Consider the following 12,880-nt stretch of genomic DNA (forward strand, 5'->3'; position numbering starts at 1 on the left):
CAACCACCACTCTGTGTTGCTTCTCTTTCAGATATAAGCTATGTGCATATATTACATCTGCAGACCATTCATCCAACAGGTACTTCCACAATTAACAAGCTGGGTACAGTGGCTCATGCCTGTAATGCCAGTACTTTGGGAGGCCAAGGCAGGAGAATCGTTTGAGACCAAGAGTTTGGGACCAGCCTGGGCAACACAGAAAGACCCCAGCTGTACAAAGGTAAAAAAAAAAAAAAATAGCCAGGCCTGCTGGTGGCATGCACCTGTGATCTCCCAGCTACTCAGGAGGCTGAGGTGGGAGGATCACCTGAGCCCAAGAGTTGGAGGCTGCAGTGAGCTGTGAGTGCACGACTGTGCTCCAGGCTGAGCAACAGAGTGAGACCTTGACTCTATAAATAATTAAAAATAAACATAAGCAAAAGAATGATTAGCTTAGAAACCAAAGAACTGGACTTGAGTCCTAGGCCCTCCACTTAACAGCCAGATGGTTGTTTTTGAGCCTCAGTCTCATTTGCTGTAAAGCAAGGATCATAAATACCCTCTATGTTATAGGAAGCCATTGTCATAGGATTCACCTGGATTGGCTCTAATTTACTGCTCATCTGTCACATACAGAATCACTGACTCAACTGATACCAATGGGGCAATTAAGACTCCATACCCGGCATGGGGTGAGGTGTGGGGGATGCAACAATGAGCAGAACTGAGACTTCCCTGCCCTCATGGGGCCCTGAGTCAGCTGCTATAACACACGTGAAACAAACGCTGACAAGAAGAACCACCGAATTCAGAGCTGGGATGATCCTGCAAGGGATGGATGGAATTCCACAAGAGGGCTGACGGAGACTGCCCCAGTTCATACTGGCAAGTCATGGAAGGGCACTTCTCATCTGGCAGGAACTTATCAAGCCATGGTGGCAGGGACTTTCCCGGAAGAGAGAAGGGCAGGTATAAAGGCCCTGGGGTGATCCTGTGGTTAGGCAACCCCATTTTACCCCTTCTGCAACTCAGGGTGTAGGCATAATTATCCTTACTTCACAGACACATCAACCAAGCTTCTCAGAGGTTTAAAAAAACCCAGGCCAGGCGCAGTGGCTCACGCCTGTAATCCCAGCACTTCGGGAGGCCGAGGCAGGTGGATCATCTAAGGTCGGGAGTTCAAGACCAGCCTGGCCAACAAGGTGAAACCCCGTCTCTACTAAAAATACAAAAATTAGCCGGGCACGGTGGTGGGCGCCTATAGTCCCAGCTACTCAGGAGGCTGAGGCAGGAGAATCACTTGACCCCAGGAGGCGGAGGTTGTAGTAAGCCGAGATCGCCCCATTCACTCCAGCCTGGGTGACAGAGTGATACTCCGTCTAAAACAAAAAAACAAAAAACAAAAAGTCTCCCCAGGGTCCGAAGCTCCTTTATGACAATGCTAGGACCTGAAAAGCCAGATCCCCCTGACTCGGAAGGCCGTCCCACCTCCGGCAAGCCACACAGCCTTCTGTGAAAGGGCTTTTAAAGCAGTCTCGGGATGAGGTAGAACTGGTTGTCTTAGAATGGTCACAGGAATGTCTGAGTGTGAACTTAGTAAAACGTCCTCTATCTCCATTGCCTAACAGTAAATAATACATCAAGCATATCAGTTTCTCCCTTACCATGGAAGTTATTTGGCCTATAAATTGTTTAAGCAATAGGACCACTTGGAAGCTCTCCCACTCTGTCCCCAAGCCAAGCAGAAACATCTGACACTCAGCAAAGAAAGTTCTTGAGGAGGGGGAGATGAAGTATGAGATCTTAAGCTCCCAAGAAATGCGAGACCCCCTGGCCTCCCCTGCCCTCACGCCTCACCTCTGCTTCTGGCTCGTGGAGCTTATTTCCGGGTAAAACCTGCCTCGATGGGACACTTCATTTTCATCTACATTTACAAGGAAAGCTCTTCCTGCAGACGAGCAGGGTTTTCTCAAAAACAGACCCTCACTCTCACTAATGGCCCAGAGTTAAGGGAAAGTCTCTACAGTCCAGTTGCCAGTTTTTCAACTCAACCTCTGCTAAGTGTCTATTATACCCAGGCTCTGGCTGAGCGCTGGAAATTCAGAGAGGAGCAAGCCCTGACTAAACGACAGCACAGCAAGTGCTGTGCTAGATGGAAGTGCAGGGGGCTGGGATGGGGACATTCATTCATTCATCAAATACGGATCAAGCACTGCAGCTGCCAAATAGCCCCCAATATCCTTTTTGCCTTTGAGTTATAAAACCCACCAAGTTGTAGCTGGACACAGGGCTGCAAGATAAAGACTACATTTCCCAGCTTCCCTTGCAGCTCAGAGCAGCCACCTGAGTAGCTAAACTCTGCCCAGCACGATGTGGAAATTAGTGATGTGAGCAACTTCTGGATCACACACCCTTCCCACAGGCCAGTGGAGCAACAAAGCAGAAGAAACCTGGGCCCTGGTTCCTCATGGAAAAGAGCTGCCTACCCACCCCACACCTACCACTTCATACTTTTATGCAAAGAGAGAAATAACTCTATCTTGTTTAACCCAACGATAAGCTATGTTGAGTTAAACCAACACTCTCACTAAAACAAGCCCCAGTTTTGCGGCTGCCATCCTGCTCCAGGTGCCATAGATACAGCAGAGACGTACAGAGATGGCCAAGCTCTCTGCCTCCAGCAGCTCACACTGGAATTGGCGACAGACAACATACAAAGAAACAAGTAACTCAGACTGTGTTTTTCCTAAGGAAATAAGCTGGGTGAAGGGTTGGAGATGAATCTAGGCATGGCCAGCCACGCTGTCTCAAGGAAGGGAGAGCTCAGACCTAAAGGCGGACGGGCCATCGGCCTTGGGAAGAGCATTTCAGGCAGAGGGAGCTGCAAGCTCAACCGCCCTGCATCTCCTGGAGGAAATGGGAGGCGGCCAGCATGGTGCAGTCCAGCCAGCAGAGGAAGCCAGGAGCCAGGAGAGGAGGACGGAGGAGGGTGTGAGCCCTGCCTGGGAGGTCCCTGTGGGCTGCCAGAGAAATTAACACCTGAACAGGGGTGCAAATAATGTCATGGGGTGAGAGGCTGTGTTTGGAGCAAGGGCTTCAATTCCTGTCCCCTTTGTAATGGAACCTGGTAGGAAAGATCTCTACTCAATCCAGCAAGCTCTGGGAGAGAGGCAATGAAAGGTTAGAAAGAAGTTTCTTTACCTAGGGTAGGGGGCGGGGGGTTCAGAAAACAACTCCCTGAAGTTCCCAACAGGGTTTCAAATGAAGAGCTTAATTTTTTAGCAATGCAGCTCTGCCCTATAGAGTTGATTAGGAAGGACCAGCCCTCACTTATAACTTTCTTTTTACAAGAAACCTTATTCACTGTCTTTTTATTATAATTTATAACTAGGTTATGGTCCTCCCAGGAAAGCCCCATCTCATCACTTATCTCCTTCCCTTCTCCCACAGCTGTTATTTAGGAAAGAACAAACCTCCCCTGTGGGGGATGTGCTACTTCTTCGTTATTTTGCCCTGAATTGATGGATTTTGAGACGTTTTTTCCTGCAGCAGGGCACTGCTCCTATGTGCCAGGATGCCCTGGGCAGTTCCCACCTTGCCTTTATTTTTTTTTAAGCTTCTTTGAGGTTTAACCAGCAGACAGCAGAGTGCACATATTTAAAGAATACCTTCTGACAAGTTTTGACATATGTTTACGTTTGTGAAACCCCCACCACAAGACACAGAACATGTCCACCACCCCCAAAGGTTCCTTCAGACTCCTGGTAACGCCACCCTCCCATCCCGTCGCCAGACGCCAGTGATCTGCTTTCTGTCCCTGTAGATTAGCTTGCATTTTCCAGAGTTTTCTATAAATGGAATCATACAGCATATGCTCCTTATGGTCTTTTTTTTTTTTCCACTTGGCACACAGTTATTTTGAGATTCATCCATGCTGTTACGCGTGCCAATGGTTCATTCCTCCTTGACACATCTTGTGTATCTTTTCACTGCCAATGGCCATTTGGCCTTTTCTAGTTGTTGGCTAACACAAAGTTGCTCTGAACATTTGTGCACAAGTCCTTGTGTGAACGTGTATTTCCTTTTTTCTAGGATAAAAACCTAAGAGGGGAATGAGAACCTTGCCTTTGAAGGTGGAGTATTATCTCATTGTTACATCCTTTTCTCAGGGTCAAGTAGCATTTCGGTGAGTCTCTCCTAATGCAATGCATGTATGATCTCTGACATGAGAAAACTTTAGCTGGTGCAGCGGTAAACACCGTATGTCAACTATGCGGTGTGTATGTATGTGCATGCATGTGTGTGCATGTGTGTGTGCAAGTGTGTGTGTGCATGTGTGTGCACATGTGTATGTATGTGCGTACATGCATGTGTGTGTACGTATGTGTGTGCACACATCCATGTGTGGAAGCGTGCGTGCACATGTGTGTGTTTATCTTGGTGATCCTGCTTCTGATTGAACTCTGCTGCATATTTAGCTCAAGAAGTATCAAGACAAAATACAAACTCACACCAAGCTGGAACTTCAGCTGCAGAGTTGAGGGGATACACATAGACTTCAGATCAAGGGTAGGGGATGGTCAAAGGCACTGCATGACACCTACGCAGGTGCCTTCAACTCCACTGCCCTTTCTAAAGGAAACCCTTCCAATTCCTCCAAACCACTCAATACCTGCAGCCAGATACTAACTGGCGGGAGCGATTTAACAGTGTTGAACACATTCACTTCAAGTAACGAGTGAGAACCCGCCTCCCTCTGAGAATCACTGTGGGCACCCATTCCTTCACCACATGCTCAGAAAAGACCTACTATGTGACAGGTGCCACAGTGGGCTCTGGGACACCATGGTGAACAAGTCAGTCTCTGCCCTCAAAGAGTGGACAAGCTAATGGAGAAGCCAGACAGGACACAAATAAATGTCTCTGCTGGGTGCTACCAAGAAAAATGAGACAGAGGGGCCAAGAGAGCGACAGATGGGAGGGGACAGGTTACTTGTGGGGGGATCAGGGAAGAAGGGCTTCCAGAGGGATAAATAACTGAGCAGAGACCATGCACTGCCTTCAGCAGTGAGCCCTCGCAGGTTTTAGGCTACTGTTGCATTGGGAGGCTAGATAGGTAGCCCCTATCTGTGTATCTCCCCAACTTGAGCACCAAAAAGGCAAAATGAGGGACGGGCTAACACAGCGTTCTGTCCACACCAAAGACTGTTTGTCCTGAACCCAACTCAAACAGACCCTGATTGCAGAGGAAGCCCACCTCTTCTCTCCCATCTCTTGCTGTATATAGAAATCACAGCAGGGTTGCAGAACCCCCAAATAACTCCGAAACACACTTGGTGGGTAATCTTAGAGCAGTTTCTGTCGATGCTAATGGCCCAAAGAGAGACAACCTTTCCATCGCCTCTCTCAAAGTGAGGCTTCCTTTGTAACAGTCTCTGCCATAACCATTTATGTTTGTCCCATTAGCCCCAGCTGGTTGTGACCTGCATTTCCCCGACTCATTCTCTCCTTCCTACATGCAACAGGCTTAAGAGTCTTCTAGCACTTTTCGATGTAACGGACAGCTTACATAATCACACTTGCATCCACTGGGACTTGCAGGCAGGCGTTCTTGTTTCTTTTGCTCATTAGATAAATAAATCCTTACATGTTGTCAAGACTCTCCAGCTGAGAAACTGATGGACTCGTGTTTAATTTGTACCCATCTAGAAATACCATTTATGTGTAAATAGCAATAGAAAATATTACACAGGCATTGCAAGAGTCTGCCTTATACCTTAGAAGTTGAGGATTTTTTCTGTCTTGTTTCCTGTTTATCCCTGGCACTCGACGCCGTGACTAGCACACGGAAGGCACTCCGGAGGTATCTGCACAACAAGTTGACAAACATGAAGGAGGGATGACGATGGCACCCACCTGGCATGAGTGACTTGAGGATTAATGACAGTATCTGCAGAGGGCCCCAGAAGTGCCAGGCTACAGCAACAATCCAGCATGTGGCCGCTACTAAAAGGTTGATCCCTGCAGAAGGGATAACATGCCACCCAAAGCCTGGATGAAATCCGTAAATACCCGACACCCCATGAGGGAAACGTTCACATTACTGAATAATCAGAATGATACACAGTAGAGGCTGTGGGACCCAGAAGCCACCATGAGCAGGTGATTCTGTGGAACGCCACCTGGTGGGTACAGATGAGCAGTAGGCATATATGTGCCTGCCTGCCGGATGTCAGCACCACCAGCGAGGTGCCATCTCTGCTGTTGGTTGGGGAAAAACCCTCAGAGCAGAGACCATGCATCACCTTCAGCAGTGAGCCCTCGCAGGCTGTAGGCTACTGTTACACTGGGAGGCCAGAGCTGAGGTAGACCCTGTCTGTGCATCTCTCCCATATGAGCACCATGAAGGCAGAATGAGCGATGGGTTCAGTGGCTAACACAGCACTCTGTCTACACCAAACGTTGTTTGTCCTGAAGACAACTCAAACAGACCCTGATTGCAGAGGAAGCCCACCTCTTCTCTCCCATCTCTTGGTGGGCCAGGAGTTCAGAAGGTCAGGGTCAGTGGGGAAGTGAACGTCACCATGAGAGGATCTCAGGGTAGCAGGACTTTGCTGACCGATGGAGGTGTGTTTTGCCATTGATGGCTACATTGTTGCCTACCAGCCAAGGCCGAGCCTAGCAAAGGCATCTAGGCCTTGACCACCGTGCAGACAGGCAGGCCCTCAAGACAGATTCTCCACGCCGTTCCAGGCTTCGGCAAATCCAAGACCATTCATGACCCTGTGTGGCCTCTACATTCTACTGCTGACAACTTCTCCCCTCTTCTTGGCCTAGGCATTAAGCAGGCAAATGTTTGACACCTATTAAGCTTCCCAACTCTGTCCAGACACAGAATAAAGTGGGGACAAAACTGTACCCAGACCAGCCCTGCGTGAAAGCATCCATACCCCATTCAACATTCACAAATGTGAGAATTCCACATGCCTGGCACTGTCCTCATGATGTTAGTGACATCACCTCATTTAATGACAGGAACTGCATTTCTTATTTTATACTGGAGGACACAGTTCTCTCTGTGGCCTTAACAACCGCACTCACCATCTATCCCACAACCTCCCTCGGCCAGGCACCTGCATGTAAAACCATTCATCCTCGTGATCATATGCAGATGGCATCACCATGCCATGTGAGCGAGGAGAAAATGTAGACCAAGAGTGGTTAAGAGTACACAGAATTTCAACTCAACTCTTTGTATATCAACAAAGCCATTCCAGTTGACAGAGCGCTATTCTGAAATCCATTGCTAAAATAAAATAGCCTGTTCACAAACTGTTTAAGAATAGGGAAACGGAGGTTCAGAGGAGAGGGGCCCAATTCAGGGAACTCCCCTCCCTTGTAAGGCCCATACTAAGCATCTACTCCGGGTCCCTCCAAAGGATGACTCTACTTCCCTCACACCCTTTCCCTGCACGAGGGGTGCAGGCAGCCCTGAAGCTTGTGTTCCTGCGATCACCAAAGCCCTCTCTTATGGCAAACCCTTGAAGAGCAGTCACTCTACCCACCTCCCCAAAAGACAAAAGATTCTGCCCAAACTAGGGGCTGGCCACCAGGGAGTTACATAGGACAGCTCGGCTGACAAGGTTGTCCTTTGCTATCGGATCCCTAGTAACTTTTCTGAAGAATTTCTAAAGTGCTGGGGAAGCAATATTGAATATTATCCCCAAAGACCATGCCGCTGCAGCAGGAGTGCTGCCATCAGCAGGGGCCTAACTCAGTTTAATCATCATTAAACTTGAAAGTTGCCTTCAATTTCCGCTGGAGGGAATGTAGTTACAAAGACAGCGAAACACGTATTCAAAGGCATTTACACGCTCAGCCCTGGCCAGGAAAGGACAAAGATTTCAAAGGCTCTGTAATACGCTAATTCTCCAGCCAAAGATTCTATTTCAACAAACTACAAAATGAATTAAATGTCTGTTTAATTCATTTTAAACAGACCTCGTTTTATACTGGAGGACACGGTTCTCTCTGTGGCCTTAACAACCTGACTCACCGTCTATCCCACACCCTCCCTCGGCCAGGCACCTGCATGTAAAACCATTCATCCTCGTGATCATACGCAGTTGGCATCACCATGCCGTGTGAGTGAGGAGAAAATGTAGACCCACAGTGGTTAAGAGTACACAGAATTTCGATGCAACTCTTTCTATATCAAAGCCATTCCAGTTGACAGAGCACTATTCTGAAATCCATTGCTAAAATAAAATAGTCTGTTCACAAACTGTTTAAGAAGAGGGAAATGAAGGTTCAGAGGAGAGGGCCCCTCATATGATCACGAGGATGAATGGTTTTACATGCAGGTGCCTGGCCGAGGGAGGGTGTGGGATAGACGGTGAGTCAGGTTGTTAAGGCCACAGAGAGAACCGTGTCCTCCAGTATAAAACAAGGACTATTTAAAATGAATTAAACAGACATTCAATTCATTTTGCAGTTTGTTGAAACAGAATCTTCGGCTGGAGAATTGGCATATTACAGAGCCTTTTAAATCCGAACAGGTTACAGCTCGTCGGTACTCCACCCTGATGTACAGAAAAGGACAAGGGCTTTGACCAAATTCTAAGTGGAAACACAGTCTTTCCGTATTCAAAGCCCAGAGAATTATAATTAAAAATTGTAATTAGGAATGGCACCATTCAGAAGTTTTCGGAGTCTGGATACACAACGCCCAGGCATCTAGGTGCAAAATTTAAGGAGGTGGCAAAAAGCTCAGTAATCATGATAAATAATATTTCCATGCAATGTTTTGAAATATCAAAATTAATGCCAAAAAAATAAATCTATGGAGAATAAAATAGCAAAATTTTAAATCAGGCATGAAGACAGGCTCAGGACACTGATTTTTCCTCTGGCCTATGGCTCCACACTCCTGCTCCTTCTGAAGATGGTCAAGTGTGCCCAGAAAAGTGAAGGGACCTGCCAGTGTCACAGTCACTGGTAGCTATAATGCCTAGGGCTTGACGCCCTCGGCGCTGTGCTCTTTGGTCCCTGTCACCTTGGGCAGGGATTACTGCCATAGCCTTGCCCTGCTCCAGTCCTGATACCACTCCGCGGCCGGGGGGGATCTTCGCAACACCTGAGTCTAACCTTGTCACACCTCTGCCAAGACTTGTCAGGTGGCCTCTCCTTTCTCACACTCATCGGCTATGAAAGCATGTATGAACTGCTCATATGAGGGGCTCAAAAGACCTATATATACACAGACTGCATGCACAGACTCGAAATTCTAGTTCCCACAGATTTCAAATCATTAGAAAGCCGAAATAACCAGATTTTTATAGTGTCACACTATGATAATTGATGTTCCTAATTACAGCCTTGAGGCACAGCACGCTCTTTAACTGCCTTCTAAATTATCGAAGATCAAATTATGTTCAGTTGCATTTTAGCATTAAGTGTATTTTAATCATATTCTCATTCTTGGAAAATTAGTAACATGCACAGCTGAAATAGATGATCAAGGCAGCTTTGTGAATAAAACATTCTGGATAAAGCTCAGCTTTCCAGAATGTTCTCGTAAAATCACATTCTGCCATCATGCTAAGTAAATGAGAGTTTACAGTTCATATCCTCTCTTTTTAAAAAAAATATGGCCACTTATATAAACAAGTGAATTATGGAGTAATATTCTTAAGTGAGGAAATAAAATAGGAGAAGCAAGAAAATAAGTGAAACTGGCCAGGTGTGGTGGCTTACACCTGTAATCCCAACACTTTGGGAGGCCAAGGCAGGTGGATCACTTGAGGTCAGGCGTTCAAGACCAGCCTGGCCAACATGGTGAAACCCCATCTCTATTCAAAGACATTTACACGCTCAGCCCTGGCCAGAAAAGGACAAAGATTTCAAAGCCTCTGTAATATGCTAATTCTCCAGCCAAAGATTCTATTTCAACAAACTGCAAAATGAATTAAATGTCTGTTTTAAATCTGAACAGCAGGCATGGTGGCGTGTGCCTGTAGTCCCAGCTACTCAGGAGGCTAAGGCAGGAGAATCGCTTGAACCTGGGAGGCAGAGGCTGCAGTGAGCCGAGATCTCGCCCTTGCACTCCAGCCTGGGAGTGCAACAACAAAAAAAAGCCAACAGTAAGTTTCAAACCAAAAACCACATGCCACAAGGTCTCCACTTTTGCTAAAGATGAGCTCACATTTCTGTCAAACTTCTTAGAAGTCAAGGCAAAAAAAAAAAAAAAAAAAAAACAGTGATAGGATTCACAGCCTCCAAAAGATCTGACCACTTGGTCAAGGGACTCATTCCTGCTACTTAGGCCTGGGAAAAATTTCTCTCAGGTAGAAATCATTCTTATTACACACGATATGCATAGGCAACAACTGCCTTACCAATGTGTTCACAGAAAACACTACGACCATTTTCAACAGGCTGTATCCCCTAACATCCCAGGGCCAGACGTCCAAACCTCAAATGCCACTGAAAATGGGCAAGATAGGTTCAGCTGGGGGAATAGGAGGGAGAGTACAGCTAAGTACTGTGATAAACCAGAAGGTGCACGTCATTCTCAAGGACTCAGCTGTGACTCCGCCCAGCCAACCGCTGCTATGTGGAAATCATCAGCCCAATGCTTCCAGAACATCTAATTTTTTAAATTACGAAACACTTCAAGCATGCAAGAGAATAACTAATGCATATCTACATATAGGAAATGAGGAACCATAACAAGACATATACCTGTGTACCACCTTAAGGTACAGAACCTCTGGAACTTTTGAGAACCTCTCTCCAATGTTGGCCCTCTCCCATGATCACAACTCTAATTTTTATGGTTACCATGCCCTTGCCTTTCCGTATAGCTTCCCACAAGTGTGAATTCTTAACCTACCTCCTGTTCCATTCTACACTTTTCTCATATACTTACGAATGTGTTTGGCTGTAACTCGCTTTCTTCGAGCCACACAATTTTCATTAGATCCATCCAAACTGATGTGCACAGCTGAGGTTCATCCATTTTCCTTGCTGTGCTGATTTCTATGCTGTAACACACTTTTTAAAAATCGACTCTCTTATCGATGGATATCTAAGTTGTGTGGAATGTTTTGCCATCGTGAGCGATGCTGTGAACATGGCTGTGTTTCTCCTGGTGCTCGTGGGCAAGTGTTTCACTAGGGTGGGGCTAAAATTCATCTATGTTTTAATACTGGTCAAACTAATTATTTTTTAAAAAAACAAAAGCAACTATGTGGACCAACTCCATACCTCTATCGACTGCCAGTCTACAGCCTGCAACAGACGGACAGCTTCACGGTAAATTGCAAAAGAAGATTCTCTGAGCAGTAAAATGGTTCGGGCTGCATTTGTTTCTGCCTTTTATCTAGCTTACTTCAAGAACAAAAGGGTCTCACATAGCCAGATCACATGACCTTTGGGCAGGTGTTTATAAACATCATTTCTTGAAAATTATCTTTAAACCTTTTGAACAGTGACAAGCTTGGGCTTATCCTCACTAACACGAGCCCAGAAGCTCCTCAAGAGCCAAGATTGATCCTCTTAAACTAGAAGTGCTTTTAGAAAATGTGCACTGATGAGATTTCTTTTAAAATGCATTCACCCTAACAGTGTGGCCCCAAGTCACTCCATGGCGTTTTATAAAAGGTATTACCTAGCAGGAAGTTTCCAAAGTGACAGAACAGGAGAAACTATGGTCTGAATGTTTGTGTTCCCTCAAAAGCGCATTGAAATTCTAACCCCCAAGGTAATGTATTAGAAGAGCAGGGCCTTTGGGAGGCGCTTAGGTCATGAGGGCAGAGCCCTCACAAATGGGATTTGTGCCCTTATAAAAAAGGCCCCAGAGACCCCTTGTCCTTCCACGATGTGAGAACACGGCAAGAACATGCCCTCTATGAACCACAAAGTGGGCCCTCACCAGACCCCACATCTGCCTTGACCTTGGCCTTCAGAACTGTGAGAAATACATTTTTGTTGTTGATAAGTTTCTCAGCTTATGGTATTTTGTTAAAATAGCCTGAACACACTAAGACAGCAGATAACACAATCAATAATGATAAACAGAAAATTACAGCGTCAGTGCAAAAAACATAAAAGTGTGCCTGCTGTAACTGTAGAAACTGACTTTTACTTTTTGGAAATCAGTTTCATAAAGTTTGACGGAACGTGGCCACAGCCATTTGCTTATATTCATCTGTTTCCACGCCGCTTTGACGGAGGTGAATAGTTACGACGTCCGTCCCACCAACACATCCACCCTCTGGCCCTTTACAAAAGAGGTTTTCCCATCTCTGTCTTAGATCACTGGGTCACACACACATTCTAGATTCTGATAAAGAAAGGACCGTAGGCACTGGTTCATTTCCTTCATTGTGAATTGAGACAGAACCAGATTCTAAGTAATTATCTTTCTTTAGTATATAATTGAAATTTACCTTCAGGATCAATATTCTTTAAACATGGTACAAGGGATGAGGACCAGCAGCCGCAATGTTAGGTAAGGAGGAAAGTGATAGTGTGACTATCAAGTGTATTCGGGATGATGCCTGTAAAAGAGCTTCGACTCTGAGAAGGATTAAAATCTTTCTTTCTCTGTCCATAGGGCAAGGCAAACCGCGACTAGAGTCCTCTCAGAGAAACACCAGAATGTTAATGTCACAGTCTTTTAGTGCCTATCTCATGCAGAGTCCATCCTCCGAGCCAGGATTCAAAGGGAAGCAAGGTAAGCTTGATCCCTGCCTTCCTGGAAGTTACATTCTAGAGGGGAGATGGACCATAAAGAGCCAACAATGATGTAAACGAGAAGACTGGGGATCCTGATATTTCAATCAGGAAAATAAAACTGGGCAATACAATGGATTAGTCAGACGGAAGGCACCATTGG

At 46.0% G+C, this 12,880-nt stretch overlaps 1 protein-coding gene across 15 annotated transcripts in view; it reads right to left on the bottom strand.

Moving 5' to 3' along the window:
• SNX29 (sorting nexin 29) overlaps window positions 1-12,880 on the bottom strand; it is a 630,208-nt gene that overhangs the window by 260,528 nt on the left and 356,800 nt on the right. Inside the window, exon 17 of one of the 15 annotated variants that reach the window (XM_055365874.2) lies at window positions 5,756-5,846. The exons of the other annotated variants lie outside the window; for them this stretch is intronic. Within the exon in view, the coding sequence (XP_055221849.1) occupies window positions 5,793-5,846 (54 nt within the window). The 3' untranslated portion in view covers window positions 5,756-5,792. The remainder of the gene's footprint in view (window positions 1-5,755; window positions 5,847-12,880) is intronic. 15 annotated transcript variants of the gene reach the window in all.

Source organism: Gorilla gorilla, chromosome 18 (genome assembly GCF_029281585.2).
Source record: "Gorilla gorilla gorilla isolate KB3781 chromosome 18, NHGRI_mGorGor1-v2.1_pri, whole genome shotgun sequence".
Taxonomy (NCBI): Eukaryota; Metazoa; Chordata; class Mammalia; order Primates; family Hominidae; genus Gorilla; species Gorilla gorilla.